Below are 23,722 nucleotides of genomic sequence, written 5' to 3' on the forward strand. Positions count from 1 at the left end.
TACAGCTGCATGATCTTCTACAGCAATGTTTTAATGTGGCGTAACCTGACATGTATTTTATCTTCTCAAGGTTACATGAAAGCATGTAGACTGCGCACGCATACGGGCCATTTTTGTGCCCTCGTACGGCCCATTCCTGTAAATCTCTTCGCTCTCATTTTATTCCCACACAATGGCTGTTCAATAATTCAAGAAATCTCTGTGCAGAACATGTTGCCGCTTTCAAGCCATGTTCAGGAAAGCAATAGGCTTTCCGCTACGACCAGAAAGCTGACATACACCAGGGGACTGTCGCACAACCATAAAAACAGCAGTGGGAGAACACAGATGACAAGAGCTTATTAAAATACGTAAGATCTGACAGGAGTACTAAATACTGTATACTGTAAATAAATGGTTCTTTCTGAAACCCCCTAAGGATGACACATGGTGAGAGGGTCTACTGTGCTTTGATTACACGATGTGCCCTGCTATGACATGAACTTCCACGATGACCGTCGAAGTCACTGTTCCATTATCTTTATTGTGACTATTATTTGCCACTGTTCATCACACCCCCAACCGGCCCCGTCAGACACCGCCTACCAAGAGTCTGGGTCTGCCGAGGTTTCTTCCTAAAAGGGAGTTTTTCCTTGCTCTGTCGCAATAACCACTGCTAATGCTTGCTCTTGAGGGAATTACTGTAATTGTTGGGGTTTTTGAATTTATAGTGTGGTCTAGACCTCCTCTATCTGTAAAGTGTCTCGAGATAACTCGTTATAATTTGATACTATAAATAAAATTGAATTTAATTGAGTTTAGCATTTCCTTAGCTTGGTTTCAAAGGCAGCTTACCTCAGATATAGCTGCAAAAAAACTGTTCATCCAAGGCCATTTCATGAATTATACAATTCCATCCGTGTTAGACTGCATGAGGTGTACATTTGAAAGACCCCTAAAACAACACTTTTTTTGTAAGACTAAAAGGCCAATTAACAGTTAGGCCTGGTTATTTCCAGATTTGCTATGGGCACATTGTGTTTTTTATGTATAGTTATTGTGAGTAGCAGTGATATACTGTATGTATGTGTGCACTAATTCCCTGTGCTATAAAACAAAACAAAAAAGAGGAAAAGACTCCCTTCAAGCATCTTCTGTTGATTAAACTTTATATACAACATGTCATGCAAACAATACACAGAGATTTCTCAATAAAACAGATGAATGGCAGTTTAGATACAATATTGGACATTAAAAAACAGAAGTTGTAAAAATAGGTCATGGCTATGGGTTTAATGTACGTGGCTCCCCAGCCTATGTTGTTTACTTGTTGTAGTTTTGGAAGGTGTAGGTTGCCACGGTATCCAACAGCCAACCACGTGTCACGACTGTAGCTTGTCTAGAAAGACCTGTTGAACAGAAGGTTTTTTAAGTAAATCTGCAAATGAATGTATATAAATTACATATAAATGACACTAACCTTTAAACTTAACACCTTAAACTTTTACAGCTACTACTTACATTTATATACGAATATGTAATGCTTTAACTCTGATAAAACATTTAGAACTATAAGTTCTAAACCAGACATCATGTCAGTATTCCCAAAATGTAGTTGCACAAACCTTCGCTGTTAATTAAACCTGAAAAACAAATCTTTGCTTAGTAACCACATATCACACATTTGTAAAATGAGCAGGGTATTCTTCTAAGCCAATAACCTGAACTGACATGTCCAGAATATGTCTTGTAATACATAATCTGGAGTGTGTACACATATATTAAAACATTTCCATTAAATCAGAGGATGGTTGAGAGGAAGAGAGAGATGGTGTTATTTCAAACAATATTGGAGAAGAGGAGGATAAGGGGGGATAGAGAACAGGGAAGGTGATGGGCTACTCGATTACCTGGGCTTTGAGTGCCAGAGGACGTGAAGAGGAAAAGCTACATTAAATATGCAGCAGTGCAAATTAGGATGCCAGGAGGAGGGGGGGGCTCTCCTCGTGCTAAGGCAGCCTCTCTCTCTCTCTTTTCTGTGGCCAACTTGTTTTGACATTTCCCCCGGCTCCAATCTGACATTTACTCTTGGCCATTTCTCTGCTGTCTAACTTCCTTCACACTCCCTTTTCTGGCAAGTCACTCCCCTCGCTCTTATTGGGAACCTGTCTCATTTTGGCTGGCAGCGTCTGTCATTTCACCGCTCTGTCACTCTCCAACTAGTCCTTACACAGCCACAAATGCATTCAAATCCTTATACTAATGGAGGGACAGGTGCACAGGCATGCACACCAGCCAGAATGCCTATTGCTTGTGGGGACTGTCTATTCACTACAGCATATTCAGATAAGAAATCTGACCTTAACAATACTTAAACCAGTTACCAGTACAGTAAATATATGTGTACTTTAGCTATTACCTGCCCTTAACAGCCCTTTCCAAAGAAGAGGACTAAATTGCGATAAATAAAGTGAAGATACTTTGAGAAAGACCACAGCGAATTCATAGGATTTTTTTTCAACATACACCAGAAAATAAAATGTGAATTTATAATGTGGATATGATGACAAATGGGTAAAGAATTTCTTTATTTTAGTGAGCTAGATCAGTCTAGAAAAATAAATAATTGTAATGCTAGCCTAGAGCTACACCTCTGATTAGCTTCATGCATCTCAAATGTCAAACATTTCAGAAGATGTTGCTGGTGGCTGTTAATCCTACACATAATGAACATTCAACAGTAAAAAAAGAATAAAATAAAAATCAGAGTAAAATGTGATAAAGTCTCTTCTCTATGAGAAGTGTTTACAAGCTAATGAAGACAGCCTGGCCGTGGCTAGCTAGCTGCAAAAGGTAACACGCTGTAACAAGCCTGCTCCTTTCCAAAGGTATTCTTTTTTATTAATGCTTTTACAATATCATGTCAAATATTTTATTAAATGTTGTTTCATGTCAGACAGCACCTCTAATTTTTTATCATGGAAATCGTTTTTTTGATACTTCACCATTTGTTATCACATACCTTTAAAGTGTCTTTGCATGTCTTTGTTTCTCTGCAAACTTGCTTATTTTAAGCAAGCAGCATGCTGGCTAATGCAGCCTCACGGATGAGATTAATTAAGATTTAATGAAAGCCTATTAAATCTCTTTATACATCATAATACTCATATGTTTTGGCATATTATCCATTCCTGTCAGACCCAGTCAGGTCCACGCTTGTCCCAGCCTCAAACGCCTAGGTGAAGCCATGCAGGAATTATGTAATCAGCTCCCACTGCTGCAGTCAGTCTAATCTCTATATTTATAATCCCTGTGTTGTAATCTGTACAAGATTAAAAGTGGGTTATAAAAGTAGAAGGTGTAAAACTTAATTTTAGACTCACTGCTGTATGTGGACGACGATGACAACTCTGATCCAGGCTGTACAATGACCAGCTGATGGGACTTCTGCGTAACAAAAAGAAAGAAAGTCATTTAGAATTACAAATTAGTAATAAGTAGATATATTTATAGCCAGCCAAGTTGGAAGGAAATTATATTTTCACACCTGCTTGTCAGATTATCTATTAGCAACATAGAGTCTCTTGGCTGAAACTTGCTGGCTTAAGCATAGTTGATGTCGTGACTGTAGTGGTTATGGGATCTGGGGGTTTTCAGCATTACTCAATTTTTATATTTATAATTTGACACTTGAATGAATCATGAATAATAACAAATACAAATAATAATTATTAAATAATAATTTTAAATACATTTAAAATTAAATCAAACCGACGAGGCAAATAATGGATATTATGGAGGCTGCAGCTTTTTGAGTCAAAAAATTGTTTATTGTTGGGAGAGGCATGCACTTCACTGTCTTTATGACTCATAAGAATTTTAAGTAAAGTGGAATCATTAAAACTTAAACTTTACATCCTGTAATAAGGGAAGACAAAAATGTCTACAGCCATGTTTGTGGCTCTGTGAGGCTGTACCCTGAGCTAAATGCTAACAGGCTCATGAAGACAATGTAAACAATAAAAAACTAATCAGATACTAATAGTATCAAGTTGACAGGTCTCCTTTTGTTCTTATTGTTAATTACTCACCTGCAAACTGTCAAAGATCACTGATCTGATTTCAAAACAATCATCCCTGCATTTCTGAAAATGATACTGAGGAACGTGAGGGCAGTGCGTCACAATTGCTGACACTCTCACCTGTTTACTGTCGAGGAGAAGAGGATCTTTGACTACAGCTGCTCCACAGAGCTCCACCATCCACTCCATTTCCTCTACAATAAACACACACACGGAAATGGCTGTAAATGTTGATGGTTTTGTTAAAAAAAAAATTCTTGATCACACCTTAATGTAATTCTCTCTACTTTGACCACTTTAAAACTGAGGGATACCCAGCAGACTCATTTAAAGCTGAGACTTCCATTGATCGGAAGAATGGAAAACAGATCAATGAGTGAACTTAAGTCTCCATTCAAATCAGTATGTGCATCAATCAGTCAAGAGAAAACAATTGTTTATATTTCAACATATCAGACACTAAACATGCCTTCAGATCAACAGCTTCCCTTTTTTGTTACCTTTAACATGAGAACGCTCGTGTCGGGAAAATCTTGCAGTGTACGCTGTAGGTAACCTCATCATTTAACATACACAAACAATTAAATAATAGATGAAATCCTGTTGGGCTGAAGAAAACAGACTCCATCCTCACATTTGTGCCATGTAAAAGAAAGTCTTTAAACTCCTCGTGCTAACTAGCAAATGTCGACCCATTAGTAAAGCTTCATCGATTCAGCAGGCAGCGGGAGGATGCAGCAGAAGCACTCTAAGAGCCCCAGGAAGAAGGAAACCAAAGAATGCTGCCATGTGAGTTTTTAAGCAATGTGACCCCAGAGACCTTCAACCATGAGCCATCGGTCCATTCATTCATGCTGGAAGGTTAAAGCAAAAAAAGAATTTTGTATGAAGGGCAACCAAACTCCTCTCTACCTTTAACTTGGAGGTTATTAACGGTTTAAATCATTAAGAAATTGTAAAAACAGGGTATTCACACCAATTTTAAAAGAAGAGAACAGCAAAAGCCATGACTGAAGGCTCATTTCCACTTTCCTTTAATAAAGTAATTGCATGAAGCTTAGTGACACCATAGCAACCACTGTGAAATATGACAACACACCAAAAATGTCTCAAACAACTACTTAAGTCCCTATTCAAACCACCCACACTCTGAAAACACTTGCCATTGTTCTCCAGTGTCAAAATGACAGGGGTTGAAAAAACAACACGTTTCTCACGCTGCGTCAGTCCAAACTTCTGTGAGCTGTGTGCTCGCCTTTTTTCCCCTCTATCTTAAAAACAAGGCAGGTGTCTATCAGAGTCTTGCAAGACACACATCTACAAAACTGAATAAGTGTGGCTGAGCAAAGTAATTCTTTATTAAGAAAACAAATAAGTGCAAAAAATATTTTCTTTGAAATCATATATGCAAATGAAAAATTCTTGTTTTTGTAGTCAGTAATCAGAGACATTAGGTGCAGCAAGTCCCGTGGTGTGTGAGTTCTGTGTTTTCTTATGCCTATGAAGTGGATGACAGATATTTTACAACATATCTGACTATATCTAAGCATATTGAGCAATCTTAGCTAGTCTCTTGTTACATACAAACTTTGGTATAAAGTTTTATGTCCTACTTCAGAAACATATGGATGAAATGCTCAGATGGCATATTCTTTTTCACAGAAAAAAAAAAAAGATACTGCAAGCTACTCATCATATGACACGCACTGGCATATATATGAAACAAAAACTAAAAACCAAATAACTTCCTTGACTCAACTCACTGCATGAAACCTCTCTGCTAAGCAGGTAAAGATGAACACTGTTAATGAGATTAATATCTATACCATACATGCCGACTTCACTGCATGAATAAGGGAGTAATTAGGGATGCACCGAATATTCGGCCACCGAAAATTTTCGGCCGAAAATGGCCCAAAAGGGCATTTTCGGTTTTCGGCCAAAATACCTTTATCACCGAAACAATACGGCCGAAAATGTTGTGATGACGCAAACAGAAAACACGACCTGCACGTGTGTCAGTACCCGATCCGTTCCACCTGCAAAGCGTCTCCTAAGCAAAGAGGTTGAGACGGACCACGGAGTGAAAACAATGAAAAGTACGCCTTAGAGTCTGTCAGCACACGTTTCAGTGAGATCTATTCGGATCCTCTGCACTTCATCGCGACTGTACTTGATCCCGTTATAAAGACCATTACTTGGATGCGGAAATAAAGCAGGGCGACGAAATGATCCAGGCCGCGATGGATGCGGGAGAACCCGCGTGGAGACGGAGACGGAGCAGCGCCCAGCGCAGGAGGAGATCAGAGCGCAGAAAAAAAGACTTGTCTCTCTGCACCAGATGAGGGGCATGCACCCTCGTTGTCTGATATGTTCAGTGAAATCCTGCAAGAAAGTGCCTCAATTAATAATAATAATAATAATAATAATAATAATAATAGGTAAGCTATTCTGTTCTTAGGCTACTGTATACTGTATGTGACTATCAGATTGTAGCCATATTTCTGCTAGATATTTTTTTAATTAAACTTTAATATTAATTTATACAATTGCAATGCCTTGATTTTAGTAAAGTTAGTACACAGTCATAGCCATAAATGCAATGGTACTAATAATTGGCTTAATTTCTTTCGGTGTTTCGGTTTCGGTTTTCGGTCTTGGTTTCCTCTTTTTTCGGTTTTCGGTTTCGGCCAAGAATTTTCATTTCGGTGCATCACTAGGAGTAATGTAAGTTTTTTGCATTTGCAAAGTGGACTGTAGGTTGTAGGTGAATAACAGGTCAGCGAAAATAAAATTAAAACCGTTTTTCATGAATTAGACAGTAGAACCTGTCCGCAACAACAAGTTGCAATACATAAATGCCAAAGATAAGTTTGTGAGAATTTAGAAACACGGTCGCCACTAGAGTTTGTCCACCAGAGGGCACTGATAGGTATATTTTCGATTAAATGTCTCTCAGTCCATATATTGGTCCAAACGTTTTAAAAGAATAGTTTAAAAAAAATGTTGCCGCTCACTCACGTCTACGCTAAATATGAAGCTGCAGCCCAGCGGCGGTTAGCTTAGCATAAAGACTGGAAACTGGGGGAAACCGCTAGCCTGGCTCTGTCCAAAGGTAACACATTTCGTCTACCAGCACCTACCAGCAGCGTAAAAACAACTAGTGGTGGTTTTACGTTGCGTGCTGGAACTATTTATTAGCTCGGTGCCGTGACTTCTTGGAGTCTCCACTGGTTGTCTGACAACCTCATGCTGACGGCAAGCCAGTGTAATATGACCAATGTAAGACATCTAACGAAAGCAAATTAAGTGTATTCCCCCAAATGTCAAACAATGTCTTTAATTACCTAATTTAATTAATGAAACTGTCAAATATCAATAATATTGATGCTTCAAACTTCAGTATTGGTCGGGCTCCCCTAAATGGGTTTAAAGACAGAGCGAGCATCAGTGTACAGGTGTAGATGCTGTAATAATTTCACTCTCTTTCTAAGGGCGTTTTCACACATGAAAGTCCGAACCAAGGTCCGGACAAAGGTTCATGTTTTTGTTACATTGTATACATTTTATCCGGTAAGTTCTGGTTTCACACTGCAGTTATGCAAGTGCACTAAAGATCTATACATGACAAACCTACGTCCTGCCGTCATCACATACGTGAGCTGCGTCTCCAGATACTTATAACTGATTGGTTTGTTGACGGGCTTCCCCGTCCTCTCGTATCCTCTCTCTGTGTCGGAGTTTTTCCAACTGACTACTGCTCTCCCCTACTGCCGCGCCTCTTTTTGTTTTGTTGTGATGTTGAGAAGCAAGACACGTGAACTTTCTTTCTGGAGCATTTATTCAGAGACAAACTGAAACCTACACTGTAGCCTACATTTACTACCACTTAACAAATAAACTGCTGATATATTCTCTGCTCTGATAGCCGACAGCTGTCTGCTCTGAGCGCATTCACCGTCACTCTCTCTCACTAAGCACCGAGCTACTCCTTAAGGGAGCTTCCCCGGTCTTGTAACCTGCCAGAGTTTCTTGTATTTGGTCCGAAAGTCCAAACCATCCAAAAAATGCTTTCACACTATAAACGTACCGGACCATGGTTCAGTTTGGTCCGGACCGAGACCACCTCTTTTTATCGGACCAAAATTTGGTCTTTTGATGGGGACCATGGTCTGGGGGAGGTTTCACACCTGTAATTTTGGTTCGGATCAAACTAAAAAGTCTGAAAGTGCGGACCAAATGAGGTGTGTGAAAACGCCCTAACTGTCCTGACACTTTCGAACATTCTCGTGATAAAAACCTTAATACAGATTAGTTACATTTCTCAGTAATTACCTGATCCACTTTGCATGTTACATTTCAGCCCGTGGTCCCCGTACAGTACACAGAAAGCCTTTTTTCTAGAGTTGAATTTGGACATGTCTTGTTGCACATGTGAGTTACCTGTAGTCATGTCTGTAAAAGGACCTTGGAAACAGATTGTGTAGCCCTTCAGGAGCAACTAAAAAGAAAAAGAAGATACAAAGTAAGGATAAAATACTGCGGGATGTCACTTCCTGCAAAATGTCTAGAGTCTAGCAAAAGAGGACATTTATTCAGTGAATTTAACCTTTGGACAATGTTCAATAATTCTGTATGAGAGCACCCTAATGTTCAATCAGAATAACAACACATCTATCAATGTGCGGAATATTGAAGTTTAACATTTAGCAGCTGAGTATGTGTCTGAACTCCTTACCTGTGTTATACTGGTAGAGCTGAAACACAATTTTTTTGCTCTCGTAATACTGTAAATTCAGGGATGAGTTGAACAGTAAAAGGCAAACCAAGCCACCTTCACTAAGGTAATATCACACTTTAAGCACGCAAAGCAAAACCACCTGCCTGACACCAAGGGTGCATTGTTTTATTGCACTCAGGGTCAACAAGTTTGCTTGAAATGGGAATGTGCGACTCACATCCCAGTCTCATATACAGTACAGTGTGTGGCTAGATGGAAATGTCTGGATGGTAAACGTCCAAGCTTCTGGAGAGAGAAAAACTAATTTCTTGCACCTCCCTGTCCGTTCATAGTGATCATTAGCCAGAGGTGCTTGGTGAGATGAAAAAGTGTTTCTGTTACAGATTTTTAATTTAGACAACAGCTAATGTTATTCGGGAGGTATTAGAATGTGTGATGTGATAACGTGCCACCCCCCCGCATGCACGCACACGCACACGCACACACACACACACACACACACACACACACACCTGTTAGTCTGTCACAGTGGTGCAGGTGAGTATGAACAGGACAATCTGTCTGGCTCCATCAAAAAGGCAGCACTGAAGCCACTTTAATAAGCCTGAAATTACTAGCTAATTCAATTAGCAGAGGTTCTTCAAAGCCAGCGATACAGCCAACATGACATCTCGCCATTTCTAATTTTTCTCCTGAGTGGCAACAGAACTGGTCCTGCTGGCCTTACACCAAAAGGGAAAATTCCCATTAGCTTTTTACACTAGAGCCTCAGCTAAGAGGCTGGTGCATTATGAAAAAACAGGTACAAGTGCTGTTTGTTATTGGGACACTTTATTCGATCGAATCAGACTTTTCTTTGCGTTTTCTTTTGTCTTGATCCGTTTTTTGTGTTAAGAAATGGAATGGAGAGCACGCAGCTTAAATGTTTAGCGGTTTGCTTCACCAACTGTTAAATTACTCTTTAATGGGGGCATGCTGGTAGTCTAGTGGTTTAAGAAGCAAACAAAGTAACTGAATGGCCCCTGGTTCAATTCTGTCCAGAAACCTTTGATATAAATACATCTCCAAATATTGCCTGTATCTCTCTACTGTCCTATCTAATTAAGAAAAAATGCCCCAAAATATCATAATATTTTTTTTTTTTTAGACCCAGTACATTATCTGCCTCATTTGTATTTTTCTAATGTGGTAGTTGCTGTGTAATGCAAACAGGTTAGATTAATTACATCTAAATTAAATGAATACATAGCTAGACTGTTTCGTTTTCCAACAGTTAGAAATGTTTCTTGTACTTTGGAGAAGCAGTAAACCACATTATAGTTTAATTATTTGCTGATTTATTTAAGTACAGAGGTTAGCAACATTTGAATCAAATGTGATGACAGTTTTGAGTTTGTTTGCTTATTGCAGATCAGCTGTGTTTTTCAGTTTTTAGTCATGAATATTACATGTTATGGAACAATACTTAAGATAACAAAATTCTATTTTTTTTTTAATACATCTATAATAATTTAAATGTAGCTAACATTATTTTTTTTTTATATTATTTGAATGTGCAAGTATCAAGTAGTGTATTAATGAAGATCAGAAATAAAATATTATAGCTGCAGGTAAAAGAAAAGAGTCAATGTTAGATTCCTTGGGGACTGACTTTCACCTGAGGAGAAATTGGATTTAGATCAAATAAACACTCTAGAATAGCTACAGTGTTCAGTGTGTAAGGGACTCACGTTATTGTCTTCAGTGGTACGAGCTCTCATGGGGCCCTGGTGGCTGGGGCCATTCACCACGTCACCTCTCACTTCAAAGACACTCTGTTGGGGAAAAACAGCTAAATTACTTCAGTAAATATACAGTAAGCACATGAACCTTACTTACAATGGGATAAATCCTTTCCTGCTAGTAGCTTTTACACTATTGAAACAATTATTCATATTCATCTCATAAAAGGACTGATGTAAGCTAACAGACAGCTAATTAAAGAGGTGATTTATTTTAAGGGTCAAATACACTCTGAAGTGTACGCTGAACATTCTTCAGTTTGACAGAGTTCATCTTATAATTGTATGTATCTCTTCATAGACTACATGGTGCATAACAATGCTTATAAACTAGCTGAATAAATTAATGGCAATGCTAAACAAAGCTTGGCAAAGGATTATATTTGCATAGCACAGAACCAGATGCAGTGATTGCTAAAGCAAATGGCTGACAAATAATCTATGAGGCATCACAGTGAACCACAAGGAGAGATTCATCATGCAGCCTTAATTCGACATCGAGACATACAGAGATAGAATAGGAAGTCACTGGTTCACAAACCCAAGGAGCACACGCGCGCATACCTCATCTAAGAGTTTCTTTAGTTTGAAGCACTCTGAAATCCCTGTGGAGAGGGAAAAAAAAACAAAACTTAGGAGCTTATTGTCAGAAGCACAAACACTATTCTGGTGGCTACTGTATTATGTAACACTGCTTTTATTCCAGCCTATCCCTCCACACGATGCTGTTTTGTATTCAGAGTAATTGTTGTAAACACATTGATGATGGCGCTTGACAAAACAAAGTGAACCAGGACTTACACTGGAAGCTCACCACCCACTTCCTGCCTGCAATGCCAAGGAAGTACTTCAGTGTGCGCTCACATACCAGTTGTTCATCTGGCAGAGAAAAGAGAAGAAACCGAACAAAAGTGTGAAAAGATGTGCAGGAGTACATTTGCGCACATAAACACATCTTGATTTGAAGCTTTTCAATGAAGTGTTATAGGTGAGGTATAATTTGCTTGATGATTCCTACTACAGATTCAAAAAGTCAACAGTATGTCCTGAGTTAGTTTGTGATGTTGACAACCTCGAGGTCAATCAACTGTGTTTAGCAGCATGAACCATACTGTAGTATGCAGATACAAGCAGAAAATGTGTAGGAAAGAATACCTGAATGCTCTTGGAGACGCTGAAAGCTTTAAAAATAAAGCACAATATATGCTATGTTCAGGCTATAACTATTGCCCGCTCTTCCCAGAAATTACTTTTTTTTACTACTTTTTAAACTACTTACATTTTAATTACTTAAGTAAATCCTGGTCCTTTAAAACCGCCCAACAGTTTAACACAGGCTTAAACAGGGAATAGCTTCACAGAGACAAATCATTATGGATCAGGTCAAATGGGGACAACGGTTATTCTTCCTTTAAGAAATATAGTGATTATGCATTGATATGTATTTCAGGCAAGAGTTAAGTGCACGTTATTGATGCACCTCAAACATAACTTCATTTCAAATGATTATTATTTGATGCTAATTGTTAGAATGGGACACCTCCTGCTCCTTTCCAACATTTAACTGCAAAGATCAAGAGTCCCAGCGTTCCTTTTTTTTGGTTTCCTGGGAAACAGCTTTTCATAAAAAAAAAAAAAAAAGGCTTCTTAAACAGCGAGTTAATATGGTGCTTTGGAGACAGCAAGCTCTGAAATTAAAAATAATCTATCAGAGAGGGTAATTAGCAACAAGCGGATGAATGGAGGAGAGAGTCCGTGGGTGAGGGAGAAATAGAGAGCTTATCTCTTTGGAGCGCTTTAAAAAGACGCACAAAACAAGCTGTAACTACATGTAAAAAGAAAATTTACTTCTGTAAATGCAAATGTTCCTGCTCAAGAAAACATTGAAAAACAGGACCTTGAAAGATTTAAAGTAGAAATTTGCAATAGCAGAATTAATTGCTCTTCTGCGCATCAAGCAAAGTCCAGTTACGATAGTTGCAGTCGTAAATTAATGAACAATGTTGTTTTACACTCACACTGCATGCATGTGAGCATACACTTACCTGTGTGCATTATGACATGGGTCACCTCCGGCATTACCTGGGAAACCACACGGGCACCAACCCGCTTGGCAAACCTTTTGACCATTATCTACAGGAAACATCTGATTGGTTAGTGTATCCTGCTACAGAAAATGCTGAAAAGACACATTTGTTGATTGAATGGGTGTGTGAGCACCTGTTCATTGGGGCCTAATCCAGATGACACTAGCACCATCTTAGCTTTACTTCTGTCTCTCGGTGGAGTGTTATTTTCTTTGTCTTCTTGCCCATCTGATGGTGAACCATTGCTCTTTAATGTTTTGGCTGCTGAACTTGAACTAGGAGTTTTGGAGCCTCCGGTGCCTTTAACACTTGGCCCTGTGTGTGTGGAGCGCTGCACTGCTAAAGACAGAGAGAAACCAAAACAAGGAAAAAGAAATAGTCACCAACAGTTACACTGAACATGATATGATCTGACCCACTTCTATTTAAATTGGGTATCTTTATACAAATACTTCTTTGTCACACAGAGCTTAACCTTCATTAAGCACACAGTCAAGCTACCATGCAACAGACTAACCACTTAAACTCTGCTCATCTCAGTCAAACCAAACCTTTTCAGCATACTAAAACATTTTGAGAAGCTATAAAGAGCTACTATCTCTAATGGGGAGTTGCCATATAGACCGCCATATCTGTACTTTAAGAATCCTAGTGGAATCATCAGATTATGAAAATAAAGACGTGTCTTTCTGCTCATGTGCTTCAGGAAGATTAAAGTGAATTTATTCTTTCATGACATTCCCACATTTCCCATTCTTTCCAACACTACACCAGTAGCCTTACCCATCTCTGCAGTGCTGCCATGCTTTGACCCACTGGGCTGGATGACATCTTTGCCATCAGATGGTCTTGTGCCGGGCTCTCGCTCTACTTCTGGAACAGCTTTCCTGCAGAGAAGACGTGTACATCAACTTTTGAAGGAAATGAGACGACATGGTGTGTGGATGGTAGGTTCAATTGCCATTGGCGCAGATAAAAGGCATTTTAATAATTATCAATATTGAGCTGGATCGATTTCTGATCATTTGAATTTGCAGGTGGACCATTGTTCTAACGTGCTTCTGTAGTCTGAGAACAGCATTTGAACTTCAGTTTTTTGGACGTCTGACCAAATCCCATCCATACATTCCTGCAACAACAGATTGGACACTTCTCTCTTAATGGATGTTACACAGAACAATAAAGGGTTTGGCTTTACTAATTTGAGTGTAGGTTCACTCAGGATACTGTACAGTGAATAGTCACTATATGGTTAAAATGCTGACTCTCAGCTTTTATTTAAAAAAGGTGTCCACAGTAGATGAACTAAAATTGTCTCCCAGTTTTAGTAGAGCGATAATAACAGGTCAAGGTAGCATGAACCTAAATAAAGTCAATATTTGGTTGCAAGTCCTTTGCAGTCAATGATTGTCTAAAGTCTTTGATCCACAAACATTAGCAGATATTATAATCTTCTCCGGCGAGATTCTGACTGCAGCCATACGGACTTGTTGCTCATTTCCGGAGCCGTTTTGCCTTTAGTCTCATCAGTAAGTGAAACACATGTCAAGTCACTGACTCCAATCCAGAGTAAAACACTGTTAAGCAGTAAAACAACCTGGGTTGCCTTGTCTGTATGTTTAGGGTCATTATCCTGCTGCATTGTCCTAAAATAAGGGGGATTATGTGCCCCTAAAACTGAATGCAATTTAAACTCATAGTCACTGTTTCATTTCAAATGTAAATGTAGGCTTAGTATTGGCAGAAACTCAACATACAGTTACTCATGTCATTTGTTATTATACTAACTCATACGAAAAATGATTTGGAAGTTCCCTTCCTTTGTTTTCTTTTGGGTTTATTTCTTCACGAAAATACTGACAACTGGCAGCACGCCTGCATTTAAATGACCTGTAATTGATAATGGCTCATACACTTTTCTGCCAACCATTCTTTTAATTTCACCAGTCCGCCCATGGAGTTTTGCTTTTTAAATTTAGAATTTATAACATATAGCTAAAGCTCTTTTTTTTTTTTTTTTTTTTTTTTTTTTTTTTTTTTTTTTTTTTTTTTTTTTTTTTTTTTTTTTTTTTTTTTTTTTTTTTTTTTTTTTTTTTTTTTTTTTTTTTTTTTTTTTTTTTTTTTTTTTTTTTTTTTTTTTTTTTTTTTTTTTTTTTTTTTTTTTTTTTTTCTCTCTTTGGACAGCACTTAGTACCCCAAAGAAGAGAGGTTGGGCAGGGGAGCAGTCAAGCGGGAGAGATAAATTACTGTGGCAACACAAGTTTCCCTCTAAGTGCTCTAAATGACATAAGATGCAGTCAGTAATGACTTCTTTATTCTCCACAGCATAAGCAGATTCTGGGTTCATTAGTGAGATTATCCGCCTGTCCCCTTGAGATGCATCACCCTCTGAAAACGAGACTAGCAACACACACACACACACACACACACACACACACACACACACACACACACACACACACACACACACACACACACACACACACACACACACACACACACACACACACACACACACACTAACTTACTAACTTTCTCCTCCAGTTACAGACTGAAAGAGACCAATTACATGCCACTTGCTCCAGTTATTGTTCTGCTTAATATGGCGCAATTGAAATATGGCTCAATTTAAAATGTATTAACTACGTATACAATCCTCTGAGGAGAGAAATACAACACAGTGAGGCAGATATAATTTCATAAGATTTGTTATTTGAGTCAGGTTTGACTTTAAGGATTGTCACAGCTGATTGTTTAACTGGCTAACTGACCAAAAATTAACCGGCTGCTGGCTGTATACATTCATATTTAATAGCCAGGCATGAGTATTATCGATCTTCTCATCTCTGACAAGAAGTGAAGAAGGGTATTTCCAAGAATTGTCAACTAATACTTTAAACTTACACGTACTTGTAAGCACTGACAATTACCACAAATGCATAAATGATGCCCATGATAGCACCTGAAAGATCACAAATGATGACAAATCTTCCCATCATTTTCAATAACCTTATTTTCAGACGGGTGAATACAGAGAATTGCAAACCTCTGTAGGAATGAAAAACAATGACCATGTGGAACCAGTTTCAAACTGTCCAATTCCTGACAATCACTTATCAGCTCCTCCAATCATTTCCTGCATACTGCAAATAATAGCCACTTCACACAGCTTGTTCATGGCGGGACTGATGCGCCTTTAAGCCTACGGAATGGGGGGACAGAGTTGTTGCACCTTTAAGCTGGCAGCGGAGGTAGTCAGAGAGCCATAACAGCGCCCAACAGACGTCTGTGTGGGCATGTTGGGACTACATACAGTAGGGATGCGTGAGTCGACCCACAGATGACAAAGCAGCGCTCCGAGTAGCAGAAGTTATTTGATAACTCATAGAAACATTGCATACAATAGTCCACCTTCTCTTCCAGTTGCTCTCTCAGGCATGACGCTGCAGCCGTCTCTGTCCTTCTCTCTACTGACAACTGTGCTACTATAATGTATAAAGTTGGCGGTTTGTGGGTCCGGTGGGGTTCGTGTGGTTAATTAACGGTGCGGCTCACACACACTAGACGCTGCTGGAATGCTGTGTGAAATCACACACTGGGGCGGCATTGTGCAGCCTTTGCTTGGTTCTGTGTGAATAAACAAAGCTGGCATAACGGCAGACATTCATCGCAGTGCTATTGCGGAATTTCGGTGTGAAAGGGGTTAAGAACCTAATGTTGGGAGGCATGCTTTCATGTTAGACAGGATAAAAGGCAATGTTTACTTGTAGTTTGACTGTGGTTGTCCATGATGCCTGTTGTTTCAGTAGCATAGTTTAGTGTTTCTGCGACAGAGGTTAAGCAATGAAGCTCAACTAAAGCACACACGTACTATTGTATGTACGGTGTTCTGTACTTGTTTTCTTGCTAACAGTTTTGTGTGTTGATTAGGTTTCTTTAAGAACTTTTCAGTGTTATTTATTACATAATAAAGATGTATTCATTGCCAAACAATTATTTCTCTCAGGAATGTAATGTAATGTAAAGAGTCTAAATATCAGAAGAGAACTGTCTATGCTATATCATGCATTACTTACCAGTCTGAACCTTGGCCTCTGTCCTGGTCACAGGGGAGGGGTATGTGAGCGTCTGGGCCTGGGGACACAAAACAATCATCAGCTCTCAATACATGCACCAAGCTAATACATGAGTTTAACTAAAAAGAAAGACAGGCTTGGGGTAACTGTTATATGATATATTCCTTAGAAATCGAGTATCTTTGCAAATTTTATATATTGAATCAGTTTATCGACCAATCGTGTCAGCACTAAAGAAAACAGACTGAGGATAACTACTTTTCATATCTGCTCACCTGTGGTTTTGCTGCTCTGAATTGTTTTTGAGAAGACTTCTTTTGCAGGACTGCCTTCTTTTTCCTGAAGAACCTCCGTCACCAGAGCCATCAACTTCTCCAATCTCACCAGCTCCTTCTGCATTTCAATTTTTTGCTAAAAAGAGAAGAAAACAAAGTAAAGTAAAACATAATTACAAATGAGTAATACACTTTAATTAAATATGGGTGGGGGGGGGGGGATAAGACGAAAATGAAGGGACATACTGGCTGCACAGTTTGTGTCTTGCACTGATGTATAAAAACAATAACAACTGTCAATCAGGGAGGAGGGACCAACAATCAGCCAGTTAGTTATTACTGGATGGTAATGGGTGCTTTTTCAGCCAGACAGCACTTAGTGAGGAGAATACATGGCAGAATAAGAGAGCCAGAAGGTGATTATATAATATTTAAGATATATGAAGGGCGATTAGAAAGCAAGAGAGAGAAGTGACAACCACTTTTTCAACTGATGCTTGTTTGGAAGAACAGAGTCTGTTGGTCTAAAAGTGTGTTTCAATGGACCACCCTTTTATTCTTTAAGGTGACAGCGCAAGTGCATTAATTATACAGACACACAAACATGCAGTACCATAACACCAAACGTCTGTAGTCTCAGATGTGTGTAATCCTGGGCCCTTTCTAAACCCCAGGGCGTGAAACTTAAACTCCCAGTCAAAGACAGTCGACAGATAAAAGTTGAGAGCGCTGGAAGATGGATGAGGTAGAAAACAAGAATCATCTCCTAGGCGGCATTTCCTCTAACGTAAATGAAATGCAATTTAGAAAGCTGCTGAGGGGGACATTTTTTACTGAGCGAGGTAGTCTGTCATCCAGGAGTTGACAGTTTGTTTTGGGAAAGTGTAGGAGCTGCCCTCTATGGGGCGAAATGTGACAATGCATGGTAAGGTGACGCCGAATGAGCAACTAGACTTACAATTCTGTGTTAGAATTAATGGAAAATCTTTGTCAAGAATCAAAAGGTTGTTCATACACAGAATTCGAATATTTTTCTAAAACAGAGGGTGTAATTATACAGCATACTATGAATGAAAAAGTGATTAGAACATAGTCATCTTTACCTGTGTAACAAGGACTTCGCTTGAAAATTGTGACGATTCGATTTGTGAGGGAACGCTGACGTTGTTTACTGGGACATCACCTGCAGAGAGAGAATAATGAAAGTGCTTTGTGTCTAAATGCTTGAGAATGAGTTTTTTTCCCCTCCACATACCACAGACACACACATTCTAAACCTGGAAAACAACTGAGCAAGCTTTGGTAGATACAGTATATACAACAAAATAATAATTAATCTCAGCAGATTGCAAACCTATAAATAAAAACTATTTTGGTTACTGAGAATAAACACATTACATTCATCTGGCGTTCCAAACAAGTCCACAGATGCTTGGCTGGAGTTAACACAGTCAGGGCTGGGGCATGCAGGTGGACGGCTCAACTGCTTTGCTCCACAAACTGTAGCATCCTCACATCTATTAGCTTCACTGGAGCCGTCCAGCTCCTTTGTCACCGCAGAGGGCAGAGCTGATGTTCCAAAAATTTCTGTCAAAGTTGGTAATCCCTCTTCACTGCAGTCTGATTCCAATGAAGAGTCGAGCCTCTGGGCCCTTGTCCTCTTCCTGGGCATGCTATTGATGGAGGAATTGGCACTGAGCTCTCCACTACCGTGGCTGTCCGACTGTGCTTCGTGGACAATTTGTACAACGGGTATTCCAAGGCCATCAGGAGTTAAAGAGCACTCTGCGTTTAAAACATGTTCAGCGGTGTTGACTGAATGTATTCCAATAGCAGCTGAATGGCACACCGAAATCCTGTCTCTTATCGCCCTTCCTCTGCCGGCACCCCTCTCGGTAGCATCAAGCTGTTTCTCTGTAATTTGAGAATAATTTGAGGGTTCGTTTGGCTCCTCGTGTTCAGCGGCTGTGAAGCAGAGCCCAGAATCCACTACTTGAGACACAACAGAAAGATGAGGACTTTCTACTTCACGTTTTGAAACTTTATTTGGAGTGAGGGCGCTGCTGACACTATTGGAGACACAGTTACCACCAGCGCTGTCCTGACTGCTATCAGGGATCGAGGCTTCTACCACCATGTGATCTGGTTTCTCAACAACTGGTTTTCTTGTTGGGGCGGGTGAAAAGGAAGGGGATATCAAATCACTGCAAGATGAATTTTTATTGTCTCCTAATGCCTCTTGGTTGGTGATTTCAGATGCCTTTGTGTACATCCGATTTTTTGCAGATTTAACACCAGAACAAAGACGCTGGTTTTCCTGTGCTTCGGCACCCTGCAAGTTTTCTTGGTCTAAACCACGGCTCCTTTTCAAATTTGAACCGCCAAGGTGGAAGGATTTCCTTTTAATGGCTTTGAAGCTCTTGAGAAGTTGCTCTGTGTCCAGTTCACTGTCATTATTATCCTCCTCATTTTCTGTTCCAGCACATTTTCTCTGGCTAGGGAAGGTTTCCAACTGAATATTGTTTGGGAGATGATTTGTTGGATTGTCCCTTTCAAGTGTTGGCTCGACCACAGCTGCTTCAGTTGGACTTGTAGAGCTTGGGACAACAGTGACATAACATGCAGCACTAGCTTCAGACAAGGTTTCAGCATTTGGCACTTCAGCAAGGGACTTTTTAACATCTTCGGTTGGTCTCATATAAGATGCTCTCTCATCAGACTCCATGTTTTCTATTTCTTCTATATCTTGATCATAAATACATCCGTTTCTTTCAGCCACCTTTGTCATGTTTACATTCGTGGATGGTGATGCCGTATTATCCAATGTTCCATCTTTAGCTTCCTCACATTGCTTTCCAACATTGCCATTTTTTTCAGCTTTATTGGCTTTCAAGTTTGCCTTTTTGTGACCTTCTTGGATTTCTTCAGTGAAGAGCTGGAGTCTTCTACTTCTCCTCGTGCTCCTTACGACAGGGGTTTCTTGGTCTTCGCTGCTAGGGTAATTCTCAATATGAACTTGAACTTCTCCTGACCTTGGTCTAGTCTTAGGACTGGCTTCTCCATTTTTAACTCCAACCAGAACAAGGGGTTTCGGAACTCTAGCAGGCTTGGCTTTTTCCAACCTCGTGTTTTTACCTTTCCTCTTGTCAGTTTTCTTTTGCTCAGTACTTTCTGAATTTTCCTTAGCTTGCTCTTGCAAATCACTGTCGACCTGCTGCAGACTGTTGCGCGTACTTGTCTTTGACTTTCTGTCTAGTAGCTGTTGTCCAATATCAAACACGGGACAGGAAACCTCATCTTTGCCATTATTTTTGTCACTTTCTGGAAAGTTGTTTGACTCTTCCTCATATTTGTCTATATCATTTTTCTTCATGGCCTCGAGGTGTTCTGCTTCTTTAAAAATGTCACTGCTGGTGTCATTTACTTCTTCTAACCTTTGTTGCTCTTCCTCCATGTCACTTGCACTTTTATCTTCAGAGCCGGTTTTCTTGAAAAAATCTGCAGGAGTGATAGCGTTCCTCCTTCTTTTGGAGACAGTTTGTGTGTCTTTAGTTGTTGATGGCTCGACAAAAACATTAAGTGGAGGAGAGACGACCCTGGTCCCTCTTCGCTCTCGTTTGTAGACGGCCCCAAACACCTGCTCTTCAAGGGCTTTAGCACGATCCACTCTCCCAGGATTCACATCACTGTTGTGTTGCTTGACATCTATTGTTGAAGTGGAAGAACAGCTGTCCGAGTCATCAGTGTCTTTGTTGGGTTTCTCTAACTCAAGACTTCCTTCAGTTGGAACGTTCATGAGCCACTCAGCAACTTTCTCTAGACTTTTCTTCTGTTTCTCCTTAAGAATCTTGTCAGACTCCAAATCCGTTTTCTGCTTCTTCCTTGATGATTTTCTTACAGGTTGGTGTTCGGTCTCGTCTGGAATTAATGATGCACAAGGGGAGGCTTTCTCCAATTTGTGGAATCGTTTATTGTCTCTAGTTTTGTGTATTGATGTTGCTATTTTCACAACTTCAGACATTTCTGTTTCTACTGGTTCCATATTATCTGTAGGGCTACGCATTCTTTTGTCAGACGTTGGTGGGGCCTCCCCAAGGCCACTGTCCAGGCCTTCATTTTCTGTCATCAAAGGACTTGTGTCTTCAAGTTCCATCAGTCTTGCAAATCCATTCTGGGCTAAAAAAAAAAAAAAGGAATGGGAAAATGACAAATAATTAACCTTTTGGAAGACAACACACTTTCTAAATGAATAATACTACTAGTTGAATGAAAGCAAATCTTTAATTTGATGTGAAAAGATGCACCACCATAAAGGCCTCGAGATTTTACCTGCTATAGTCGAGGAGTGAGACCTTGTAAGATCATCATTGTCGACAATTTCCACATTGCCAGGTGTATTTCCAAATGACATATCATGACAATGTTCAGCATCTTCAATATCTGTGACACTAAGTAGAGGAATTATAGATAAATTAGCATTTGCATTATTATAATGACAGACAAACTAACAAAAAGTTAAAATGTCTTACCCCGATTGTCCTTTTTGCTGGGACATTCCAGTTAAGTCTGAAACCATAAAAGTAATGTTATGTAACTTCATTTTGCAGTCATTTTAAGAAGTAAGAAGTCTGTGATGTCGTCTTACAGTTTGTGCCAGTGTCATGTTCATAAGCCTGTATCATGTCCTGCAGTCCTGTTATAAGTCTCTGAAACCCAGGGCTCTCCTGCAAGCTCCTGTATAAGGAAAACACACACACACACACACACACACACACACACACACACACACACACACACACACACACACACACACACACACACACACACACACACACACACACACACACATCTTATGATAATGAGTATTACAAAAATAATTAATGTTACACTGTCATCTTGTTGATTTTGTCCAACCTTTTGGTTATCTTGGTTTTACACACTGGACAAGTAGCCGTGTTTTGTTTGGTGTTGTCCAAAAGTTTCATCATACAAAATCTGATGAAAAAGGATATATATTGTTTGTGAGTGCATGTAAAAATATATACAAATATCAGTTCATTTAATAAAAGGAGGAGTAATCAAACTTTATTTTTTACTTGCAAAACTGATGGTCACAGTTAGTAGATACAGGTGCAGTCATTAAATCCAAGCTACAGGAAAAAGAAAGTATGAAGTCAATAAAGAACATGACAGTTTTACGAAATTACAAACTTTAATATATAATATTTCACTTTTTGGTCAGCATGACACTTACCATATGGGACACTGCAGAGTCTCCCAAAGGACTGAAATCCCCTTTTTGACATCGATGGCCATTGGGGTTTTCATGGTCATTTTTAAAAGCTACAAGAAAAAAATCAGAGCACACCCAGAGGCTGTAAACAATAAACTGCAAATATTAGACAAAGTATACACTCCAGTGTGAATGAACAATGGGGTTTACACACCTGAACAGATACAGCAATATATATCAATAATGGATCAAGATCTTTTTGTTATTGTTATATAATTACTAATCATCCACACCATGGCTTTAAAAAGTCATATTGTTGATTGAATAGTGAACTATTCAGTCTAACCCTGTCTGCAATTATGACAAACTGACCCTGTTGCAGTAAAGTTAAGACAATAGTGTGTACTTTGGTCATGTCACATTTACTGTACATAGAGTATATTGTAACCCAGATAGCCAGCTATGCGTGTTATCTCAATAGGAAGTTACTAACTAAGGCAACTACAGTATTTAGGGTAGGCTTATGACAGGCATACTCATTAACTGGTTAAATCCTACTTGCTGTGCTGTGTATTTTCTGTGTACTAGGTTCACTAGAAACAGATAATGTGCAAATTAAATGAGTCTCAATAATGTAAATGCAGATTTTATTTTTCTAAGATACCTCATCAATGCAAAACATACTTGTGGGTATCTGTGAATAGCGTAATTAACGTTACGTTAGCTTACTTCTACTGAGAATCATTTTGTGGCACACTGGTAGTAAAGCAGCATTATGTTACAAACATGTGATGAAGCATAATACTTCCAGTGAGATAAGGCAGAATTATCACTGAGAAGTATTCAATAAGTATATTGTAAACAGTTTAATCCCAAATAGTACAAATATACGTATGCCAGTAGCTTAAATTGGCAGCTAGCTAGCTAAACATCAGGCTGGCTAACGTTAACTGCTATGATTTGTTTTGGGAGGTTACACAACTAGCTATAACACTCCTGACTTCTGAGATTGAGACAAAATCGACTTATACTTTGGCAGACCAATATGTGATTCAAATAGTAGACCGCAGTTTTTGAAATGCCACTGGCTAATTGTAAAGAAATAAATGTTTCCACATGTACCTTGTTTTCTACAATTTGGAGTTTATCAACACACAGGAAACATCCTCTTCAGTTTTCCCGCAACTGTCGTCTTCTTCTGCTTATGTTTAACGGCGGTTTGCGGCTGATGTTAATAGCGCCGCCTAAAGGTCCGGAGAGTGAAGCGCATACGATACTGCACAGTCGTTGTTGTTCTCCTTCTTCTTTGGGTTTTAATGGCAGCTTGCATGCTTAATGTTGCACTAAAGCCATCTTCTGGAGTTAGTTAACTCCTACCTACAGTGTCCAGTATATCTCTCATATTTGTTAAACTATCTACAGGTCCACAAGCTGGTTCTTCTTTATGGTTCTTCTGAAGAGGATTTCA

General features: G+C 39.3%; 1 protein-coding gene across 2 annotated transcripts; it reads right to left on the reverse strand.

Annotated features, from left to right (window-relative positions):
• Positions 1–1,131: 1,131 nt before the first annotated feature.
• LOC120550825 (breast cancer type 1 susceptibility protein homolog) lies at positions 1,132–23,617 on the reverse strand. Of its 2 annotated transcripts, none has more exons than XM_039787701.1 (21): positions 23,377–23,617; positions 22,276–22,364; positions 22,118–22,171; positions 21,936–22,016; positions 21,667–21,755; positions 21,551–21,587; positions 21,351–21,469; positions 18,420–21,197; positions 18,125–18,204; positions 17,022–17,157; positions 16,747–16,804; positions 13,454–13,557; positions 12,804–13,006; positions 12,629–12,716; positions 11,385–11,462; positions 11,148–11,188; positions 10,533–10,616; positions 8,505–8,562; positions 4,182–4,255; positions 3,363–3,426; positions 1,132–1,388 (listed from the first exon to the last, which is right to left on the reverse strand). In XM_039787701.1, the coding sequence occupies exons 2-21, from the start codon at positions 22,353–22,355 to the stop codon at positions 1,303–1,305; spliced, it is 4,392 nt and encodes a 1,463-aa protein (XP_039643635.1). In that variant the 5' UTR covers positions 22,356–22,364; positions 23,377–23,617; the 3' UTR covers positions 1,132–1,302. The 2 variants fall into 2 exon arrangements, with proteins under 2 accessions (XP_039643635.1, XP_039643634.1); XM_039787700.1 differs by having other exon boundaries at positions 12,804–13,009.
• Between the last annotated feature and the right edge of the window lie 105 nt (positions 23,618–23,722).

The sequence above is a fragment of the Perca fluviatilis genome, chromosome 21 (genome assembly GCF_010015445.1).
Source record: "Perca fluviatilis chromosome 21, GENO_Pfluv_1.0, whole genome shotgun sequence".
NCBI classification, from domain to species: domain Eukaryota; kingdom Metazoa; phylum Chordata; class Actinopteri; order Perciformes; family Percidae; genus Perca; species Perca fluviatilis.